The 24,582-nt window shown below is 37.4% G+C and overlaps 1 protein-coding gene across 2 annotated transcripts in view; it reads right to left on the bottom strand.

The window, feature by feature from the left end:
* Window positions 1-5,823: 5,823 nt before the first annotated feature.
* LOC139690578 (aminopeptidase N-like) overlaps window positions 5,824-24,582 on the bottom strand; it is a 55,643-nt gene continuing 36,884 nt past the window's right edge. For both annotated transcript variants that reach the window (XM_071588054.1, XM_071588055.1), the window contains exons 7-18: window positions 24,182-24,400; window positions 22,903-23,086; window positions 21,847-22,012; window positions 20,395-20,476; window positions 19,822-20,017; window positions 16,945-17,203; window positions 16,107-16,414; window positions 12,527-12,723; window positions 11,172-11,342; window positions 10,203-10,355; window positions 9,208-9,289; window positions 5,824-7,426 (exon numbers count right to left, since the gene is read on the bottom strand). In XM_071588054.1, coding sequence (XP_071444155.1) covers window positions 7,250-7,426; window positions 9,208-9,289; window positions 10,203-10,355; window positions 11,172-11,342; window positions 12,527-12,723; window positions 16,107-16,414; window positions 16,945-17,203; window positions 19,822-20,017; window positions 20,395-20,476; window positions 21,847-22,012; window positions 22,903-23,086; window positions 24,182-24,400 — 2,194 coding nt within the window. In that variant the 3' untranslated portion in view covers window positions 5,824-7,249. The remainder of the gene's footprint in view (window positions 7,427-9,207; window positions 9,290-10,202; window positions 10,356-11,171; window positions 11,343-12,526; window positions 12,724-16,106; window positions 16,415-16,944; window positions 17,204-19,821; window positions 20,018-20,394; window positions 20,477-21,846; window positions 22,013-22,902; window positions 23,087-24,181; window positions 24,401-24,582) is intronic.

The following is a 24,582-nucleotide window of genomic DNA, read 5'->3' as shown; positions in this document are numbered from 1 at the left end:
GGAAAGTTGTTAGACGATTGACAGAAATGAATTTTATGCAAATAATGTTTTCACTCGCGCTCTCCGTTTCAAGTATACTAGATATCTTCCTCAACCCGTAGGAGGCATGCTATAGATCAGGCTTACCTTTTCCAGTCATAGGCAGATAGTGGAACGCAGCAGGGAAGGAGATGTGATAGGATTCCAAGTGCTCCAATCGCCAAGAAAGGTTATAGGGGCTATCTCAAATATAAGAATCTCTTACATAATGACAGCAATGATCATTTGCCACGAGGGGAATATAAACTCAGGATCCTCGGTTTAGGGAAACAGCACGTTTATTGCTGAACATAACATCGTAGCTGAACATATTTAAGTATTGGGACATTTACGGGTGATTCCACCGCAGACATTTTCGAAAATTTCATCTAATTTATTTCTCTAGTTTTAAATCTTTAGACATAACTCTATAGAGCAGGCATGCATGTGATTTTCCGTCCTGTGATTTTCCAGCGTCCCATCCTTTTCCTCTTGTGTGTTACTTGTTAGGGTTAATGTATTATAAACTGTATCAAACGTCCAGGGACACACACTGTTTGTGTGTTTGATTGTGTTTGACTCAAAATTGCTGGCGGAAAAAGACAACAGAGAAAAATTCGCCATTAACAGTAAACTAGGTGATGAAGGAGAAAGGAGAACCGAAGAGAGATGGGATGAACTGAAGAGGGCAATCGAAGAAGTTGCAGAAGAGCAACTGGTGAGAAAGAAAGCCGACACGAAGAAACCATGGATTACGACGGAAATAAAATAACTAATTGAAGAAAACAGGAAATACAAGAACGCCGGGAATAATGCAGAGGTAAGGCTCTACAAGAAGCTTAAGGACCAAGTCAACCGAGAATGCAGAAAAAGCTAGGGAGAATTGGAAAGAAGGGTGCTGCGAGAAAATCAACGAAAAATACGAAGAAGCGGAATACCAACACAGTATACTGACTGGTGAAGAAACATCTCGGAGAAAGGAATATGAAAATCAGCAACATCAGGGATGTAAGCAGTGATACCTTGATAGAAGACGGAAGATATTGGCAATAGATGGAAGCAATACATCGAAGAACTTGACCAAGGTCAAAGGCCTCTGGAAGAAAACCTGATGAAGGACGAGAGTGAAACGGATGACGAAAACCAGGGCCCATACATACTGAGCAGCGAATTCGATAGAGCAGGAAAAACCTTAAGAAAGACAAAACTCCTGGAGAAGACAAAATTGACGGAGATATCGTCAAGGCACTCGGAAACAAAGCTAAGGGCAATCTGTATGGAATAATCAAAGATAGTTACGAAGACGGAAGACTTCCTGAAGACTTTCAAAGTAGTGTTATGATCGAGAATTCAGGGAAGTTATACTCCAGGAAAAGAAGAACCAGAGAAGCCATACCCTATGACCAAGCAACTGCATGTGGCATTCGTGGACTTGGAGAAAGCCTTCGACAATGTGGAATGGAACATGAAGTTTGGACTGCTGGACAAACTCGGAATAGATTACGACAGAAGAATACTCTATCAGCCATACAAGGAGCTAGTAGCCTCAATGCGAATGAGAGATGGAAGCTATATAGAGGATAAAATTAACAAAGGAGTTAGATAAGAATGCAGCCTCTCACCTGCATTTCTCAACATTTACCTGGATGAGGCAATAGGAGAGGCACAAGACATCGGATTAAAAGGAATTAGGATCAATTGAAAAGAGATGAACATGCTACGCTTCGCCGAGGATATTGCAATGATAGGAAAAAACCAGGAGGATCTTAAAAGACACGAAACGCATTGTATCAAGTTTTACGAAGATTCAACATGAACATAAAAAAGACGAAAATGAAATACTAGTATGTGGAAGAGAGAAGGGGCATACAGTAGTCAAACTGAAAGCAAAAATATTAGAGCTAGCGGATTCCTTCTCCTATCTCGGAAGTACCATCACATGGAACGGAAGAAGAACTACAAATATCAAGCAAAGAATAGTTCAAGTTAAAAGAACATTCATGATGAAAATACAACTGCCTTGTTCAAATAAGTTAGAAATACATACGAGGTAACATTACGTGAAAATATTGGTATGGGGCATGACACTCTATGGATCAGAGGCATGGACCATCGGAAAAGTAGACCAGGAAAGACTAGAGGCCTTCGAAACCTAGTGCTGGAGGAGGAAGCTTAAGATCAAATGGACGGCTAAAATAAGAAATGAAGAAGTTTTCATAAGAATAGACGAACAAAGGACCTTAGGGAACACCATGGAGAAAAGAAGAACCAGATGGATTGGCCACACCCTGAGGCACAATGGATTCGTGAAAAATAAATAGAAGGAAAAGTCCCTAGAGGAAAGCCAAGGGATAAATACACGGGACAAATAAAGAATGAAGCACATTGCAAAAAATACGACGAAATAAGCCAATTAGCATCAGATAGGGTAGGATGGAGGGCTGCAGCCAACCAATCTTAGAATTGAACAACCAATGATGATTGGTTGTTAGGTAGGTGGCGGTTTGGTAGGTGGTGGCAGAGTTCACTCAGTACTAAGCCCGACGGCGTGTGAAATTCACACATCAGGGTAGGGGGGCCAGTTCCTTTCCCTGTGCTGGTTATGGTTTCCCAAGACCTGGTACCCGAAAAATCACATAGCTTGGATATATATATATATATATATATATATATATATATATATATATATATATATATATATATATATATATATATATATATATATACCAGGTCTTCCTGGGAAACCATAACCGGCATAGGGAAAGAAACTGGCCCCCCTACCATATATATATATATATCCCTATGCCGGTTATGGTTTCCCAGGAAGACCTGGTACCCGAAAAATCACTTTAGCTTGGGTGGAGCTGCAGGTGTCCAGAGTGCCTTGCCCGGGAATCGAACCACGGACCCTCCGGTCAGCAGTCCAACGCTCTACCCACTGGACTACCGCGACCCATATATATATATATATATATATATATATACACGAGTTTATATATATACTCGTATATATATTGACATTGAACCTTGCAAGCTATGAATTCTTCATCCAAATAATTTCACCATATCACAGGGGCTGCGGCGACTGAGTTCTTATAACTCTGAAGTAAATTGTCATTTTAGAATAGAAAAGGGTAAATATTTGAACATTCCTGGGGTGCAATTTTAGGTTTAGCGTAGAAAAAACTCCCACTAACCTTTTTCATAAACCTTTTTTATTTATTTATTTTGCATTAGTCCGAAAACAGCACCTCAACCTTTACATCGGACTTCGAACATTGATGTAGCAATTTGAAAATTACGTACACCCAAGCCAGTGGTGGAGGAAAAACCACCTACTCGGGAATTGAACCCGCGGCCTCTGGGTTGGCAGATTAGGACGTCACCCCGCCGGCCCCGGTTGCCTCGTGGTCCTCGTCCTTTATTCATAACTATTCTGCTGTTTTGATTTATTTCAAACAATTTTTGTTCCTCCCAGTTATTTTTCTCGTCAAGTTATGGTCATGACGTACTATTTCTCGTATTATTTTGTTTTTTGACAAGATTATAAAGCTAAGGAAGCATCATATTGTCTAAATTTCGTCCAAGGAAAAACATTAGTTCGCTCTAGCCTATTTATTCCCCTCCCGCTCACCATGTGCAGTTACACGTCCCTCAAAACTCTACGGCATCACTCTCACCCCGCTTCCCACATCTCCCTCACTCCCAACTTCCCCCGTCCTCCTCCACTCATCCCCACCCTCGGCGGCGGCGCTTTCGATTGATGGGATAATGGGATGACATCGCCCGCTTCCCACTCACGCACTTGCCGGCTGCGGCAGCGAGCATCCCGGGGTCCCTTCTCCCCGCACCCATCCCATGCCCACCCCCAGACCTCGACCCACCCATAACCCCCCGTCATCCCCAACCCCAAATCCTTTCCCCGCTCCCCTACCCTCCTTCGGGTCACCAATACCATCTCGACCCTTTCACCGCCGACACGGCGCAATCACCAGAGTCCCTTAAGCCTCGTCTTCCTGCCTCCCCCCATCCCGCTCTGCTGTGGCGCGATGCGCGCGTCCCGACCGTTATTTGTTCGTCCTCGAGGACTCATGGGCTGCGCAGGATACAAGCCAATGATTTGAATGCGACAGGGGTGGAGAGTGTTGATGAGAAGTTTTTTCCAATTTTCGCGCGATTGAATTCCTCGTTGCATTTACAGCTTTGCGGACGAATTCCGGAAGGGTTGGGGGAGGCATAATCGCATCCATACGATTCAGTCTAGTATTAGATGATTATTTTGCGTATTTTTCAAGAAATATTTTCGGCTCTTGCGATTTAATCTTGCTGGAATGAGACGCGGGTTCTAACCCGAAGATTTTTGAAGGTGGTTATTTCCCAATTTTTCGCTAATGATAAACTGGGAAAGCCTTTGGGGCAAGTTTAGACGACTTAAAATGCACAGTAGCAATGGTGTTTCAAAAGTGCCACCTTTCACATAAGCTCTCACCCATAACCAGTATACGAGGATTCTCTGATGAAGAAAATTTGCGAAGTTTTTGTATCATCTACCCATGCTGAGATCTCATGTTATATAGATCGATTGGTCTCATGGAGACTGGACGATAAAAATATTCATATTCCTTTCCTACATTTTGATTCAAGCTCGATAAAATTTAACTACTCCATTAGTTGTAATCGAAACAATACTGTTTATTTCATTTTAAGATCACTAACGTTTAGCTATTAATACATTAACAATAGCAGATTCTGGATACCCATTGTCACTGACACTAGTGTTGGTTTCCATATCATTACGAAGATGTAGATTCAGACTAATAGAAATTTTCAGCTCCTATGTCACGGATTGCAGATACTTGTAATTCTGTAATTACCTGACTAATAGTGACTGGTATATATGTATGATTGATCATTAAGATCCTCTGTTTTTTGTTTCAAGACTGAATATAAAAATAAATTAAAAAATGAAAGCCTATTACACGCATTATCGTAGTAGTAGTAATATCCTGGGGAAAAAATTAGGGTCGCCTGCAGTGAAAGATTTTGTGGTTATGTTTCTAATAGCAACACAAAAAAACTGACCACAGATTAGGAGTAACAATGGTACAGTAGGACAACTGCGTGAGATCCAAGGGCGATCTCTTTCCATCTTGTATTTTTAGTCTGGTGCTCATCAGAAGAACCAATTGAACCAACCTTTCTAACGCAATCATAAATCAACGTACTATTTGTTTAGGAATCTTCATGTACAGCAATGACCCTTCAGGTGTCACCTGTGTTATTGTTAATCCTGAAGAAGCCATGACCGACGAGTCTAATATTACATTAAACGCCGATTATCGGAAGCAGCAAAATGTACTTGATTATGAAAAAGATGTTCCCCTTTCATGAAGCTTCGCCAAGAAGTCAAATTCATTAAATGGTTTGACAAATTCCAAATGCAATCGTTCTCCGAAGTTCAACATAGGGAAATTTATAAATGAAATCGATACGAAGCGCATTATTTTCTAGTTTCATAGGAGCATAAATTAGACAATCTTCACATTCGGAATGTTGTCATTTTCGCATAAAAATAGGAACTTTATAGTGTACAAATATTTGACTTCTTATGGGTAATACAAAATTAAGAACCGAAATAATCAACAAAATATAACTAGTTTCTCATTTTAATATACAAGGTGCCTATTACCACAGGTAATTTGTTCGTAGCATATAACACGTTCAACTACGAAATACGGTAACTTTAGTGTTAACCAAAGGATTTTATTAATATATACCACGCCAATATAAATAAAAACGAAGTAGTACAAAACATTTATTTATTTATACATAAATATACATCAAATAATCAATTTTTGAAATTTATTCTCCTCAAGTAGATGAGGGATAAAATAGTGCTAACAGTAAATAAATCCATAAAACTATGTCAACAGCCGATTTTGAAGTAAACAAAGAGGAAATAATAAATTGCGAAAATCAGGTACGCCTGTGAGAGCATTGGACATGCTTAGATCTCAAAATTCACCATAATCAAATGAACGAAATCGAATTCGCAGTGTTTATTTTTAGCATTATGATAATCGCAAAGGGCAATGGGAAAACAAAAAATTTATCACAAGAATTCGAATCGCGGTCATCCCCAAATAAAATTAATAAATTATGTCTTGACCTAGTTTTCACGGGGTGCTGAATATTAACCATCATCTCTATTTTCCGAGGTAAGGACGAAGTTGATAACAAAACTTGGTGGACATATTTAATGTAACATTCATAAAAAAATTGATGAGATAACAAGAAAACGTTTGTACCACGGGGAAATACTGCTCGAGTAGAAACGTTGAAAAATTAATTACAATCATAATTAAAATTATCGATTCATATTTCAATTCATATTTACAACGTATTTATTGAGAAAATGCAACTTTTAACAAATCAATCTTCTTTGTAAATGAATAGCAAATTGAGTGCATTGTAACACCACACGAAAAAGCTATTCGAGAGGTGCATTTCCTCAAAAATATTAAATGCAACTTGTATTATTGGAAATGTGCTTCAATGTAACAAATGCCGAATCACTGCGACGGGATGATGCTGGATGAAAAATATCTCTAAATTATAAATGAATGCATCGATAAATCACAACAGAGCTTTTTTTTAACAATAATAAATCAGTAAAGATGGAATAATTTTTTTACGGAAGTCAAACCTGAAGATGCGTATTGTTTAAATATGTTATAGTATATATTTGTAAGTAATAGCACCAGAACTACTCTTTTAATTACACTTTTCACTGTGTTCATAAGAATTTTGCATTCAAACCTTTTTAGAGCTTCTAGGAATTGATCCACAACGCATCGAAGAATGTACACTCACTTTTCTTCCGTAAAAACTCGATAAAATATCCACTCGCGAAATTTACAAATTGAACTAAGGATATTTCCTTAATCCTAGTGCATTTTAATTCCTTTCATATTACAAAGGAAGCATATATTTATTTGGTTTCAACTGCAACTCCTTGACCTTTGCCAGATAAGATAGCGGCGTATTAAACGTCCACAAGAGGCTTTCATTAAGAATAATGCCGACGAATGGATGTTTCCAAATACCATCAACATTCTATCTACAAACATTGGCTCGAAACGGACGTTATGAAGACGGAATCGCCTATTGGCTCTATCGAGACGCCCAATCATTGGGAACACTCCTGGGAATTTCTCGACGAGTACAATAGTTACAAGTCTGCAGTGTCAGATTCTCCCAAAGCCACCTGCCCGGAGAGCCAAACAGATACCTCCTCAAGATTTTTGTTCAGCCATAGAACTCTGTCGGCAAGGCTCTCTTCCGCCTGGTCCAAATCCTGCGTGGCAAATCGAAATTTCCGAGCGTTCCTTTTCCTGAAGTCCTTGGCCTGAAAATAATTGGGATGAGAGACTTTTCGATCGAGACATTCATTGCAATTAAATTAGTTGAAATGGTTAAAAACAACGTTTTTCATTTACAATTATATAGAGATTTCATTTTTAATTTTTTAACAATATATCATTGGAAAACAACTAAAAATCATACTAAATTAAGGTAAGCGCATAGCGCATTGGTGTATCAATGGACGAATGGGTGGTTATTCGCTATGAAAATACCATTTCACACAATCGCATTCAAACTTGGTTCTCTCAATAACCGGTAAGTTAAGTGCTGCCGGTTAAAAAACCATGAATTGTTTTTGGTATAACCTGAAATCAAACCCACTCGAGTGTAGTCAGATGAAAAGTAATATCTCCAATTATGTATGCATTTTCTAGGTTCATTATGTCCCCGAAATTCACAAGTGGTGTTTGAAATAATTTCTGACGTATTCAGTAGACTTGAATAACCGATGTTTACCGACCATGATACAAAACCATGGGCGTGAAAATTAAGTGGGGAATATGTGTTAGCTGAACTCCACAATGGAAAAATACCGTCTACTCAAGCTATAAACTATTTCTTAAAGGAAGCGATATGACTTACGCTTAACATCAAGTAATTTTAAGGAGATATTCAATGTTTAGCGATATTAATTATCCGATTCCTCATTATGTAATTGTGCTCTTTCTAGATTACTGCGATCACCGTTTAAGGAGCATTGCTGAGAAGAACCGCAGGAAATTAGTATATCTGGGTCAAGGGATTTGCTTTTTTTAGTCAAGGGGCAAGAGTTTGAATTCATTGGACGATTATTTAATCTCCTTCGGTCAGGTTGGTCAAATTTTTATCCATATCTCTTGACCTTTCTACTCCTTTTATCATAGCGTAATCTTAAAGTTGTACATGAGATTATTTACAGTAATTCATTGAAGATACTGAAAGGAACTTTCATTTGCGAAATAATGGTGTATCCTGAGTACAAGGCAGCCATCTATTCGTTCAAATCTGTCTTAATGCAGGAATACATCAATCCAAGCGCGAATTTATTAATATGTTGGGCACTTATGTACCTTACGAATGTTAAGAATGCTCTATGCTCTTGTACATGTTAGCAGTACTAGCTACATCAGGTAGGAAATGTGAGATTCATGTAAATCAGTTAAAGAGGGCTGCAACCCTATATAACCTTGTTTATATGGGTCATATAGTCGATACAAGCCCTGCATTTAACTAAAACTACTATTTCTATTTAAGGACTACTTAAATATTCATGCATTAATTCTTGGAAAGGAATAAATCTAATATTGTTACTATCCCAGAAAATTCGCGTATTAAAAAAGTGTTTTGATATTTCGGCTGAAACTAGGCATTATAATTTGATTAGATTCATATTTTAATAGCTGGTGTGACATTTTTGAGTGATTCCGTGATTTTGAGATAAATGATATTGTTATCATTTGCGCCCAAAATTTATATCTACGGTATAGGTTCTACAGTATTGTTCGGGTAGTCTTATTCCATCCCTCTTGACAGTAGATGTATTAAGATTATAAAATTTTAGCATATTGATCATGATGTTGAGCAATTAAAATTTGATCGTGTCGAATTATTAAATAAATCAAATTTTTATTTATAAATTTAAAATAAAATGCGCGATTAAGTAGCAATGAATGCCATGAGAGTTAATCGCCAACCTAATAAAAATTTACCATCAATCTTACTCGTGCTACACGTTTGGGTTTTTACTGAATGAGACTCTGAATGAATGAGAATAAGTATCAATACCTCTTGGAGATCTTTGGCTGAACTAAGTCCTGACAAACCTGCCTTCACCATCTCGCCCAGAACAATGGTACTGCCACCATACCTGAAAATAAGAACAGGCAATGTTACTGTTAAATTCATGGTAATCCTACTAAATTTTTATCCTATACTTAAGGATAGGAAAGTAGAAATTCTTTGATACTGACATTAACTGTAATAGATGTGGAATGGCGTCAAAAGGCAGTAATGTCCGGAAAGATAAATAGTTACTGGTCAAATAAGACCTGGGTTAATCGATTATAGCATGTAGTGAATGATACTCAATGGAAATCAAAACTATTTAAAGCAAGTCTCGAACACTTTTACTCATTACAATTTCTGCAAATAAGATACAATGAAAAGTACTGTCGAAAATTAATATAACTCGTCACACGCATGAGAACTAATTTACAGGAATATATAAATAAAATATTAACATTTCATTGCTATATTAAATACCCGATACGACTGAGCAAAAAGAAATTGAAAGTCTCGAGAGAGAACGTAAGACATGTAAGCTACCCTTGCCAATGATACGCATGCATACAAGGCGCTGGAATACCCTTCATGTTTGCGTATGGTTTTGGGCGACAAAAGTTGAGGGGAAATGCAAATACTAATACCTTAAATGTATCGTTTAGACGAGTGACGAAAAATCAAAAGCCTCTTTTACCAAAGAGATTTATTTCTTTGGTTTGACCTTGGGAGCAGCGAGGATACCGAACAAGGTCTTGCGTACGGCACGTTCTTTTGCTATCTCGCTGAAAAAGCATGTCCTGCTGGAACACGAAAGCATTACACGTGCTATTTCTTTCACAGAGACTACACTATATTGACATGAAGTTTAGCTTTTATCGTAAACTAATTGAAAAACATTTGATCAGGAAAACAGGTGAAAACAGGACAGGAAAAATATGACGGAAAAAAACTCAGAATTACCTTTTTCTGAGAATTTGTCATTTAAATTATCTACGTACCTCTTGTGGAGAGCATCCCAGGTGTTTTTAATGTATTGGAAGAAAATTCTTGAAGCCACTGGGTTTCTGGAAATGCCCCTAAGGACGATGTAGACATCTTGAAGCCTAATTACTCGTTTGTCGTCCTCTTTTTCCAGTAGTTCGCTGAAGAGTCTTGATTCACATGGTGGTTAAGGAGCAAATAGTGATCAAAAGCATTAAATTAAAAAATTATCAAAACAAATAACTATTGATAAATATCGGCCAAGCCTCTGGAGGAATTTTAAAATTATTTATTTTAAATTTATTTTTCTCGTCTTATTCCACTTGGTGTTGGTTTCTTATCATTTAAAAAATGGCTATTAAAATGCTTGATGTTACGATTAACTTTTTAACGAGTGCCAGCATAGGCTAATGAACTGTCAAATAATATGGATTCACTTAGTAAGCATGTGGACTGTATTCAAAACATTAAGTCAGGATTTCGATAATCATTGACGAAAGCTGGAATTTTAAAATTGCCGTTTTGTTTCACTTCTGTGTGGGCGAATAACTAATGCAAAACAAGAACTTTTCGAAGCTTAAAAATTAACTTAAGGTCCTTCGTAAATATGCAAATATGTCGAAGGTAATCAATAATATATATATTTGTATTCTGCTAACTTCCATAAGTCTTGAATTTTTTTAGCTCATTATAGCTTAATACATACAAGGGCAGCATAATCAAGTTAAGGGGCATTTATCCTGTTGATACAATAATTTAAAAATGAAAATAAATGGGAAACGCTAGTTAACAACGAAAAAAATGTTGAATAGTGTACCTTACTGAAAAATCTATATTGCGTTCAAAAGTACAGTGTCAATATAAATCTGCAGTGTCTTTCAGAAACATTGTCACAGTTTTCATGTCATATGAAACATGTCAACAGTTTTTATTGTGTTAGGAATTCAGCAATCGGGTTTAAGAGACAAGATAAAATATTCGCTCACTTGCTCAGTATCCATGGCTCCCTGGTACAGGCGAGTGCCGGTAGCATTACTTCAGCTGCTGATGAGTCATTTGTAGACTCCTTGAATCTTTTCCACAAAAACGACCATTCTGTGCTGCCACCCTTTCTCACCGCAGTGCAGTAAACTGCCCGTCGGTCCTCAACGGGGACACTGTAAAAAAAAGAGATTAATAACTCTGCTGAAAATGCCATCCTTATTGAAAAATAGTAACGTAATGCTCCTGCCCTTGTTTGTGAGACTGATTTCTTCCAAAATTCCCGCTTTAAAACTTCAACGAAAAAATACGTTTTAATTCTCTAATCATATTAATAATCATTGCCTTCAATACATGTATATAATAAATAGATGTTAATAATTATGACACATTGTATATAGCTGTCAAATATTACACACGGCTAAGTGTTTATCGTTTCCAGCATGTACAGACACTAGCTAAATAAACGGTTTTGTAATTAAACTTAGAAAATATCGTATGAACAGCCATCGATGACCATTCTGTTCAACCATCAATCAATGACCATTCAATACTTCCACTTTCATTGGTATAGATAAAGAGCATTCTAAACGTTTACGTAGTGGAAATAAATTAACTGGTTATACTCTTAAATATGATAGCCCCGGATCGAGTAAAGATAATTTCTTTACTGATGCTCACACCCATAGTACCCACATTCATTCATTTATTTTATTAATTTATTATTTATTTAACAAAGCAGCCAAAAACGGCACAACGGCTTTTAAATTGGCTTACAGGCAATGCGTATAATATATGTTAATAAAAAGAAAAGGGTAGGAACAGTAAACAACAATGAAAAATGAACCTAATTTCTATCTTCTGAAAGTTTTTTATTGACGAGAAATATTTCTCACCCCTATGTACTAGGTATCTTTTCTCACTTTTTGAAGACATGTCTCGTTGAGACATGTTTTCAAAAGCTTCCCACTTTAACGCATAACATTAAATGATGACAAATACCATAGCCTCTAAATTATGATCCAACTCTAGATCGCCTTAGTTAAGATATACAAATAAACGAGGATGTTCCGAAAATTGTTTTCAACTTATTTTAAAACCGAAATGGTTTTATGATTATGATAAATATTGTAATTTAATTTGATACAACATGGATAACACTTATTCCTCTAGTTGAAAATATTCTACATTAAGGTAGAATTATATTGCGGGTTTTCGGCCTTATGTACCCATTTCTTTATATTAACATGAAGTAGCGGAATCCTGAACCGAACACGTAATATTTAGGACTTTTTATCAGCCACAAATACCCAAATCCTGGTTGTAAACTGGTAAGGTGAGAGGGAAACCTCCTACTCACGGGTTGTTGACGTTCGGGTCTGGTGACTTCATCCATTCTTTGAAGAGGCGAATGCTTCGCGAAAGACAGTCCTCGTGGTTTAGATGGCAAGCCCATTTCATTACCATTGATCTAAGAAGTTTTTGGTTCAATGATGTGATGTCTGCTTTTTCGTGGAGTGCCAAAAATATCGGTTCTAGAAGTTTGAGGATATATTTCTGCAAGGAGTGAGAGAAAATTATCGCATGGAAATTTTTTTTCGGTGGTTAGACTTGAAGAATGCATGTATAGGCCGAATTACTAAATTTTAAACATATTTTTGCTTTAATCTTTGTTGCCAACAACAAGCTACGTTTAATTTTAAGATTCTACTAACAAACAGCCCACTTATCTTAAAAAGAAGTATTTCACCAATTTGGGAGGCCTACAGAAATATTTACGAGAGGCAACTACGACTCATAAGGCATACAGAGAGAGGAGAGAGAGAAAAGATTCAATTCACACACGATGGCCATTAGGTTGGGCTGAGGAGCTTAGATGAAAGACTTGAGTCACCCGTTGAAACGAAGAATGACGTCTATAGAGGCGAAATCACGGCGAGGACCTTGAAACGGCGGAAACGTCTCGTTTACTTCTTAAATGAATTATCTATTAATTATATTAACTACTGCATCCCTCTTATTGCCGCTTCCTTCCTCTTCCCATTGAAATTCTCTCTTTATTATCTGTATATCTTGAGGGAAAGAATTCCATCCTGTGTCCGGGCAATGAATACAGGGTTTGAGGGCGCCAGTGCCCACAGAATACAGCGCACTTCATTGTTTGTACCAATATCTTGTCCATTAGTATGCCATTCAACCATATTTATCGTTTTATTTTATAATTTTCGTTCGCCAGTTCAAATATTGTTAAGGTATGAATATTATATATGCTATAGTTGCAGCGGATGAAGTTTGAAACTATAACGATTTCCTGTGCGTTATATGTGACACTGACAATAACAGAATTTTATCATTGAAGTTCTAATTTTAAAAAATACGTTAGGCAAAAATGAAGGCCATAGGCTCTTTTGCAAGGGCCAGCCGTCAGAGACACCTTGGGGTCAAATCTGCATTCACTTAAAGGATGGGTATGAAATGCTGTACTTCAATGTTTTTATTAATGAAGTTAGGATTGAGTTAAGTAATTCCAGTCAAAATTCAAAACAAAAAAACAAAAATGTGAACTCGATCGCAATTCTGTGTTTTGTGAAAAATGAAATCCGTGAAATTAATGTTAACATAATTTGTACCAAAATTAGCAAATATGGCATTTATTAATATTTTCATGCCCTTTTTCTACTGAAAACCATAATATTTGTCACTCCATTCGCCATGCTGCCAATTTCACAAACAAGGTATTCATTTTACTCATTTAAAATTAGATGCCCAAGGAACATATTTAAATTGCAAAATTTACCCTTGTGATAATAAAATAGGTACGAGATAGTATGACAGGTAAAATACTAGTAATTCTCCCATTTTATCTCTCTCATTATCTCCATTGTCTTTCTTCCGTATCTGTAGTTGAATTTTACTCTTTATCCTGGCTGAGAAATCAAAAGAAAGGCGAACAAGCTCAGCCGTACGTTAATTCTAGTGCACTAAACTTTGTGGAAAATGAAGTACATTCAAATTGTAGCAAGGCTCTGTGACGGCACACTTTCTTCATCAAGGGGAATACAAAAATTTATTACAGAATTAACGATGAAGATATTGAGAGAGAGAGAGAGAGACAGGAATGCTTCAGTCAAAGCAGCAACGCTGACATTTTAGTATCATAAGCACATTTTAAAATGAAAATGAGCCTAATTTTTATGAAATGGCAATAATATATATATATATATATATATATATATATATATATATATATATATATATATATATATCAAACTAGATTATTTCACTGTATTAATGGCGAAGGAGGTAAATTATCGAGTAACTTGAAGTCCTCGTGTGCCGCATAAAGCTTGATTTAAGTAAAAATATTCTGTGATGTAACATTTTAATTTCTCTTCTTCACATAAAGCAAGTGGAAATGAAATCCATTTTCTGCACCTGGCTAAGCTTATGATTTAGACCAGTAACGACATAAATAAATTATAGTCGAATGCGACGGAAGCATGTGACTCATGGACCCGAAAATTTATTGGAGATGTGCATCATGTGCAATTCATTTAAATATGGATGCAACAAGGATAATCCATTTTATGGGATTTTGCCCTTTTGTTACAAATAATATCTCACAGAGAGCCACAGATTGAGTGCTTCATGGAATTCGGGGGCGGGGGAATTATTAGTTGATACATTAGGTGTGTGATGTCTTTCATCGAAACTCGTTTGACTCCTAAGAGAAGTATGCAAATAAATTGAGTGTCGAATTCACCCAAAATTAAATACTATTATTTAAGTTCGAAATTAGGGAATTTTATTCATTCAGGTGCTACTAAATGGTTTAGTATTAAATTTAAAAGTATTAAATTTTAATCAGATGAGTTTTCTTTCCCGATTAACATCGAAACACAAGAAGAGATGGTTGATTAATGATTTTGAAATTTAATACAGCAGTGTAAAAGTCAATGGCTATGTTGTTGTGCAGATTAATAGCATAATTGGAAAATATAATGAATGACTTATAAGGATTATTTCTTCCTTTATTCCATAGCCGTTTTTGAAACCTTTACGACTCGAATCCTTATGAATATGGGATTGTCTTGAAGGCATTATATTTTCCCTGATAGTTTAATATCAGTCTAATTATGAGGAGGTTTAACGATTAAAATTTTCAGTACAACAATTTTATCTTATGTACCAATCATCTACATTGTTCTAGTAATTACTTTCTAATTTGTCTACGCACCCATGCTTTTAGAATATCAGTCACCATTCTGATTGGATGCAATAGCATAATTACCATAGTAGGCCACCTGACCTTGCTTGAGCCTCCAGAGCACTCTTAGACCTAGCCTTGAGAGGGCAGCTATTTGACCCTGATAGTCATAATATATTGAATTAGCCCATTTAGAATCACATCTAGCCTTCACTTTCTCCATTTCCAGTTTGCCCTTGCTTTCTCCTCATGTGCTTACTCTGACCACACTCCTTCCGATGATCCCGGTGCCCTCATGTGACATATCGTAACCAATATTCTACGTTTTCTTTACCCAAAACCGTTCTTTCCATTATGTAGTGTTTGACACACGCAAATTCTAACATAAGAATTTCCAAACTACTATTTCCCGATGTCCTTTGAAATAATTTCTTCCCCTAGAGCATCAAGTTTTATCTGTACACATTTCCAGCAGTCTAAATGGTAAAAATAATATTTTCGTCAATTTCATCGTAAAATTTAATTATCCATATGGGTAATAGGCTTGACGTCTTTAAACCAATTGCCGTTGCCTTTTTGGCTCAGTGACGTATTGAGGTTTAGTATTGTATTCCTTACAAGACATTGGCACGCAACAGAACACGCCAAAAAAAACAGATTTCACCATCAATCTTATAGCGGTCTCGGGAATTGTGATATTTTAAGATGAACATCGCTAACTCCATTCACTCACCTCCAGCATCCCGTAGTGACTCGTGTGCGATAGCACTTCGTCCAGGAAGCGGAATGACCCCAGAGCTGCCGTCCATGGCACAAGTTCGGTCTCCTTGGAGAGGAAGGTGGTCACACCGAGAGCGATGGTGTAATTCAGCTGGCCGGCTCGCGCCAGAGAGAGCGCATCGTCTATGATCTGGGCCTTGGTCACATCCGGCAGTCGACCCCCCGTGCCGGCGGGACCCTTGCCAACTTCCGAGTCGTTGCCCAGCAAAGCATTCGACAGCAGGAACCAGTTGCGTTCGTCATAGTTGACGCGGTAGAAGCCTAAAACACCGCGCCACCAATTTGAAGTGGAGAGGAAAAAATAAAATAATCTTAGAATATTCTTTTTCTCCACTTTTATCACCAAATCTTGAGCATATCACACCGGGGGAAGGTTTAATTTTTCGTGAGTAGTCATCGGGTCTATACAACTTTTTAAAATATTTCCTCCTTCAAGGGGGAAAATTGATCCCTCTACCCTCAGACTCCGCCACAAGCTCCAATGAATCCTGTGCATAGGTAGATTATTGGCGGTGAGGATGTCAAAAGATAAGAAAATGAAGAAATATTGGCGGAACGGAGAGAAGGAAATAGTTTGGAAGGTGAATAATAATTAACTCGCACATTAGAGAACACGAAGGAAAATTAATCGGAGGTGGTTGAGGTTATCGTGTGATTATTATCACCCCGGTAGGCGTCGGGTATGATAGCGTTCGGTGAATAGTTAATTTTCTTCCGGGGTATTGACATACTTATGAGGAGACTCGCGATCTCTAAGCGTTATCTCATTAATCGCTATCATCGCATTTTACCTGTTTCCTGGAGATTGAAGACGACCCACTGTGCAGAGGCCGGGAAACTCCCCCGTGGGAGCTCATGGTCGCCTTCTCCGCTCAGCAGCCAGAAGCGAGGTTTAGTGTTCTGGAACGACCGCTCGGCGGCGCTCGTGTACGTCACCGGGATGTGCCACTTCTCCTTGGGAGGTGGGGCGGCGTCGTCCTCCGCAGACGCATCCGCCCCTTCTTTGCCCTCGACCGCCTTCTTCGCCTTTGGGTCCATCACGAACCGCTCCTGAAATAACGAAATCAATGGCAGTAAGCCACGTAATTTTTTTATCTGAGTACCCAATCACGTAAAGAAAAAAGTCATTCAAAAAATGTAGAATCGTCGAGGTGTCATCGTCGTCGTGATTGATGCATAACTGATGCAATTTTGTGAAATGAGATTACGTGCGTATATGTCATTAGCATTCAATTTCATTTGTAATTTTGAATATGGTTACGTTAGACTTTGTGGGAGGATTCTCTCAGTGGAGCTTAGAAAGTTAGTGATATCGAATTTAACTAAAGAGCTAATTTAGGAAAAAATGCCTACCTGTTACTTAAATACAACGAAAAAATAAAGAATACGTGTATTCCATTCGAAAATTTCATCCTTAAATACCACACTTTAACATTTTTAGAGGTTCCTTGTACGGTGGAGAAAATTTCTCGGGTCGCCTTTTACGATTCAATCATGTTCTTAAATCTGGTTTATTTCATTTTATCCTAGCAACAGGTGCTCGGGGAATAGGCAGTCTAGGAAATATTTATCGGTTTGCGGTTCATCGAAGAACTCGAGCAAAACAGCATGGGTTAAAACTGTGGGAGCTTGGAATTGCCCATTTAGTCATACATCAATAACGTACAGACTCAGTATGTAGACTCAGGTGTGGATCCACCGTACTTGCATGGCATGTATAGAAGGGGAGCTTATGAAAGATATGATGGGAATCTTGCCTTGAAAATGAAACGCCTCGCTGGCGTTACAACCAAACAACACGCAACAGGTACTTTCAATTGAAGGAGAGCTAAAACATGAGTACAAAATGTAATTACGGCCGATCCGAGGGAGGGGTTTTATGGACTGGATAAATAGGGGTTTAAACATCGATTCAAGGTAGAATTTTCCACCCGAAAATTTCGTCAAATCAACTAAATGCAAATGGATTTTTTTGTAATTAATTTCTTCGTTCCAGATAAAAATGTCTAGATGTGCTCGTTCGTTGGCAGCGATGGAGAACCTTTGGAAGAATATTATGTGCCCCTAATTAAATACTTGATAAGTTTTTCGAATTCCATATCTATGAATTCTTGTTAAATAAGACACCCTTTATATATCACAGATAGATTAATCGTACATCTTAGTAGGCTTTGTGAAAGATTAAATTATATCGGGTAAATTTTGGCAATATAACTTTCGTTCTGTATGTGAACACATAGGGACTGAACTCCACGTAGGGTTGAAAGCAGGATGGATATCCGACCACAATACTGTGCGGAATATGAGGGGAGAAATAAGCCATTAATCAAGTACAGTCAAAAGTTCACTTAAAACCTTATTTATTCGCTTTTTTTGAGTACTTGACCATTTTAAATAATTTATAAGAACAAATTATATTTAGCGTCTCGGTGGGGAGTATGTGAATGGGCCCATTGGCCCACCCCCTCCGGATCCACCATACACAGGCTATCCCCCCTAACCCCGGTGGTGCACTAATTGAAAAGCTCCGGTGAAAACTCAAAGTTTGGCCAAGAATATTGTACTTTACAATAAATAAAGCATAAGAGAGGATGCTAGACAGGGCTGATCTCGACTTGAAAATGGATGTTAGACACGCAAAAAGATAAGCTAAAATTGCATTTGGACATCCTATAAACTTTCTTAGCCAATAAATCTGCTCAATATAAAATAAACTTAATTTTACTTGAAAGTTATTTGATCCTTTCTCTTGCGTTTTAATTTAGTTAGTTAAATTATCTACCTTTTCTTTGAATATAACATTTGGAATAATTAGGCCAAAATCAATTTAAGTCCCACTTGCCTCCGCAGAGATTTTTACCCTGGTTAGGAAGGTAGGCAGATAACGTGCCACTGGGTATACGTCCTAAAAAGTCATTGACTACATATAAATGTGCAAGAGCGCATTTGCGTCATGAAGCAAGTTTTCTTGAAATTAGTAAGCTCTTAGTGTAAGGATTTAATATGGGGAACTTTGAATTTTATGTCATACATCGGTAGACAAAAATGGTAGAAAAAATTTTGTGAAACCTTCATTATTGAAATTTAGGAACAAGCTGTTGGAAAGAGCGATGGATGGATGGATGCTTCTGGACATGTCAAAGAAACCCAGGATAATCTTGTCCTTCATATGTAATATATTTTTATTTAAGAAACCAGATATTTCCTAATGTCTACTCTCGAGTTTTAAAATTGAAATACAGACTCTCGCGAAGCCCACCAAATCATTATCACTTAAATGCAAAGAATTTTGGTAAATTTAGCTGTTTAGACAAAGGTAAATCACCTTACTTAAAGCTTAAAATGTGTAAAATCCCTTCGAGGAGTTTATTCATGGAGCGCTAAATTCAAAAAGCAACAAACTTAAATTTCAGTTCCTGTGTTTAGATTTAACGTACCGCAATTTAATTATAAGCAGGATTTTCATCGAATACAATCGCAAAAGTGAGTTTTAATTTGAACTACACGAGAATGATGATATGAAAAATGTATTGGGTAAACTATACAGCATATATAGTATACTGCATGGATTTTTCCGGAAACTTGAGTAAGGATTTTGCATTAAAAGTGGAGGAAATTATACATTGTCTTGTAGCTCGAACCATCGTTCCACCTAACAATACACCCACCTGGGATATTCTCGCTGACCCGTCAGAGTAATTTCGAATGACTGAGACAACAGGAAAACCTTCCTGAAGAGTCCACGTGTCCATCACGTCTTTCACGCTCAGTCCATTTGGAAGGGGGCTGTTTCCTTTTCCATCGCTCCGCGCTGCTTCAGTCAGGGCCTCCCAAAGGTCGTCTTGTTCAGCATTTGCGTATGACCTTTGATTTTGACAAGTGTGGATTTTGGAAACATTCATTCAGGGATAGGATAAAATGAATTAGTAATTATATATATGCTTAAAACTTAGAAATTAAGACATGCATTATAAAAATAAATCAGTATTCGACTCATTTAGTCATTTTCAATGCTTAAAAAAAACAAATTGAATAGTGGATAATGTAAATTTATCAGTAGTTCAACAAAGCAGTTCTATTAGAATTGCATTGGTTTATAAAACCAGAAAAGCTCATTTAAGGCTACTATGCTGAAAGAGCAACTCTCTGAAATTCTCATTCCCTTCCTAAAAACGTTTGTTTTGATAGGGAATAGTATAATTAAATGGATGCATTAAATTTCAGGAATATTTATGACGTACCATTTTCTGAGGTAGCTGGTGAGACCTTTCCTAAATGTTTCTTCTCCAAGGGTATGGTTCAACATCCTTACGAGACAGGAGCCTAGGCCAAAGCGAAACAATTATTATTTACTTGTGATTTCGTGATATTTTCGTTCATTATATATGAATGTTCTTGATTCGTGGAGAAATTGAGCAATTAAAAAATTCAAACGGAAATATGCCTGAAAATCAATACCGCGTCGGTTGTAAAAAAACGCAAACGCCTGCGAATGGAACTGTGTCTAATTGATAAAGGTTTTTTAATATTGAAGTAAATCGAGTCAAGGGAACTGATGTATTCAACAGATTTAGTCGAGATGTAGTGGAAGTTCGTCATTATGAGAAAATTAAATTTGTACTTTTCCCTTTTGATTTTTTCTCATAGAAACATAGATGACGAATACAAGTTTCTTAAGTCTTTTTATGGAATTTAAACTGTATGATGTCATCTTTTACAAGCTCATTGTAAATATATTACTCGGAAATACATCAATCCCGTGCAAAAAACGGCAATCTATGCTAATAATTTCTGCACATTTCATACAAGTTCCCTGGAAATTGTTTGGCAATACCGGGCAAAAATTTAAAGTTTAGCCCCAATAGATGAAGAAAGTAATATCTGGGAAAGTGAAATAAATCACTCCTTGCGCAATTACCTCCCCCTCTGTCTGCCATGCTCTTCCTCGCCCGATGTTGACCGTCATGTTATGGGCATTGCATCACTTATTGCTCAATTTAATACAACAACGCTTGAAAGTATAACACTAGGAAGAAAGCTTTAAGAATTTGACGCCCTTAGGAAATTATTAAATTCAAGCAATTATTTATTTATTTTATTTTAAAAAATTACTCACAGCAGTAGCGCCATTTTACGGTGAAAAATATAACAAACATGAAAGAGGACAAAAGACAATAACAGCATAACAATGATAACGAGAACCAAGCATGGACCGGGGAAAATTTTAATTTACTGGAAGGTGGGATAAAGCTTGGGTGGTGAAATTGTTGCATGATAAGTTAAAGGGGTCGACAGTGTGAGGGAGTGAATTTAGAAGGGAGGAGAGGCGAAATTAAAGTGAGCGCTTGGTGAGAGATATTCTAGGAATAGGCAGATGCAGTAGGGAGTGGGTGCGGGTGGATCGGGTTGGTATCCTGAAGTTGAAGAAAGATAGCAGTTCAGGGCAATCAATAGTCGAGTTTAGGGTGTTGTAGAGGAGTTTTAAATCAGCTCTAAGTCTGCAGCTTTGGGGACTAGAAATGGATAAGGAAGATATTACTGAAGTTGTAGGGAATTTATGCTGAACCTCTAAAAAGAGATTTTTTGAGATTATTACCTATCATTACTTCACTCCATTACCTTCTGTAGTGCGTAAAGTGATAAATTCTCCAAGCCCTGCTCATTCGAGTGGGAAAAATAGTTTTACAGCTTACCTTTCCCATAAGAAACTGAATCGAATAACTCTGCAATGGCGGCGCTGTCTGCTGTGGTGCTATTGCCCGGAGAAACAGCATGCGTCGAACGAAGGCTGTCATATGACATTGTGGTCTGCAGTTCCTCCGTCACGAACCTATCCAACATGACCCAATCTGGCTCAATCTGATAATACGGTGAGAAATGAATATTCTGTGTTATTGAAAAGTGTTTGGGGTTTTCCGGTTTTTTTTTAACTTTCACTAATGATTGCGAGATTTAGCTCTTTATGTTTCACAAATGATTCTTGTAAATTGTGGAATTTAGGTAAGAATTTAAATGACTTACTTTTCTGCTCCACGAACCCTTTCATGGTAATTTTCAACATCAATATTGGTTATCTGAAATCTCTTTTAGTACAAATGCAGTGAAAAAAAGTTAACTGACCTCAACGAGCTAGTTACTCATGAAAATTTCACGGAACCTTACTTTTACTTTCATGAAAGTAAAAGAAAGGCCCCGTGAAATTTTTAGTACATACTTCTTTGCGAAATGTTGACTAAGCTGCATTTGCCAATTTGTCTACTACAGATCCTCCATCAATCTAAAATCACCAATCATGATTGGTGATTTTAGATTTTCATGTCGTATTAATCGTCCTTTATCAGGCGTGCCTGCCAAAAAATTGTGACCGCCAACCATCAGTGGCGGTTACCGCATTTGTCACAATTCTGAGTAAAAAGGTTAATGTTCATTGATCAAAAACAAAGTAAAAGTTAGTAAAGGGAAAATCAGCACGGAATTAAAACAAAGATCACGTTATCACATTGACTCCATGCTTCTTGCAAACGTTATCAACTGAATATTTTGTGACAGCCATTCTCTACACAACACTACAGATTTTTAATTTTCTGGTCTTAGTCTTACGGTAGGTTGAAACTTATTTTTATTCGTTTCTACATATAGTCCTATGCCTCTGGCTCAGTTATGATGCCAAATTTCATGGCGTTTCCCATCCATCTGTATTTCAATTCGATTGCATTTGAAGCAGTTATTACATGTATACTAATACCAACCGCATTGGTTCCAATGTACTCCACGTATGTGGCGAATCCTTCGTTGAGCCACAGGTCCTTCCACCACTTCATTGTCACCAAGTTTCCGAACCACTGGTGGGCCAATTCATGAGTCACCGTCAGGGCCACATCTACCTTGTGCGAGCTGCTGTCCTTACTCGGGTCGTAAAGCAGAACAGATTCCCTGTTCAAAGGCGAGGAGGATCCAATTATTAGCATATTCATTCATTCACAGTATTCCAACTATTTTAGGGTGGCTTAGAACGGTCCCTATCCACTTTTATCTTTTATGTATCGCGTGAACTTCCTTTTGTTTGCTCTAAATTGTTTCGAATCCCGATCAAGGTGATTTGATTTTCACCCTTTGAAAATTTCTGCATTATAATGCATATTAGCGGATGACTCCTTTAAAAATTCCAGTCACGCTATCTCCCGCAGCTCCTTGAATTTATCTAAATTATTTTCTTCTCCATTTCTTCGTAATATCTACCTGCCTTCATTCTGTCTAAAAATGTATTGTATTTCATCGCTTACCCATCTTACCCAACAATCTACCTTTATCACAGCCTTAATTATACCACAATATTTCAGAATTTTTTCCACCCACCCTTTCTGTTTTTATGGATTACTCCCAGAACGTCTCTCTCTTCGCTCGCCTTATTTGATACTTCAGTGTTCACCTATATTTCAAACCAGTTTTCACTATTTTTCGTAACTCCCTTATCTCAAAAGCCTCCACAATTCATGTTCATCCTTTTGCCCCAAAAACCAGATATCAGATCCATACAGTGCCACGCTCCATACAAAATTTTGATGTCTTTTACTCACATCTCTTAGTGGTATACTTTCCGTCGATTCTCTTTTAATTACTACTTCCTTCGCCAACTCAATACATTTATTAAACCAATCATTGCTTAAATTAATATTCATCAGATTCAAAGAACTGCAAAGACGGTCACTTTAAGGAAGTAAACTGCTGGTGTGAAAGAATTTCACGGCGTAAAAATGACTCGCCTTGACCGAGAAAAGGGTAAAGGATTTTTCCACAACGAATACCTACAGCTATAATATTGATATAATTTGAATTTTTTCGCCAAAAATGTAAGATTTTAATAACTTAAGTATAACGGAGGATTTAAAATGAGGTTTTTATAAATGCATGAAGAAAAACAGGCCATATGGCAAGTCCTTTGGAGATAAGATGTGCCACCGCACTAGGAATGTGACAGCTTAGCAGGGAAGTAGGGAGCGGGATGAGTTGCCAAGTGGGCTACCACACCTGTACGTGACGAGGCCCCAGTTTTCCATCGCTCCCGCACCGAAGTCCGGGACGGCAACCATCTCCATCTTGGTCATTGGATAGTTCACCCCGAAGTACTTCTCGTAGAAACGCAATACGTTCATCCCGAGATTCAGGGCATATTCAGAAGAGTTGTTGAACCCAGGTCTGGTCCAAATTGAAAATGATGTGTTGTTACCACCGATGGTTCCTGGAGACCTGGAAACATGTACGAGTGCTGCACTAATGTTTGCCATAAAAATAAATATGTTTTTTTAGAATTAAATCATTAATGAAAATTATGTAGGAATGAACTCCAAATTGAACACGGATGAAAATAACATCTAGGATCTCTCAGTAACACTCCTTCGATACTGAATTTAATGATTGAGTTTTATTAC

The sequence above is a fragment of the Hetaerina americana genome, unplaced genomic scaffold (assembly GCF_022747635.1).
Source record: "Hetaerina americana unplaced genomic scaffold, ioHetAmer1.1.p SCAF_3, whole genome shotgun sequence".
Lineage (NCBI taxonomy): Eukaryota > Metazoa > Arthropoda > Insecta > Odonata > Calopterygidae > Hetaerina > Hetaerina americana.
Note: the sequence above shows the minus strand (reverse complement) of the source record. Positions and strands in the feature narration are given on the sequence as shown.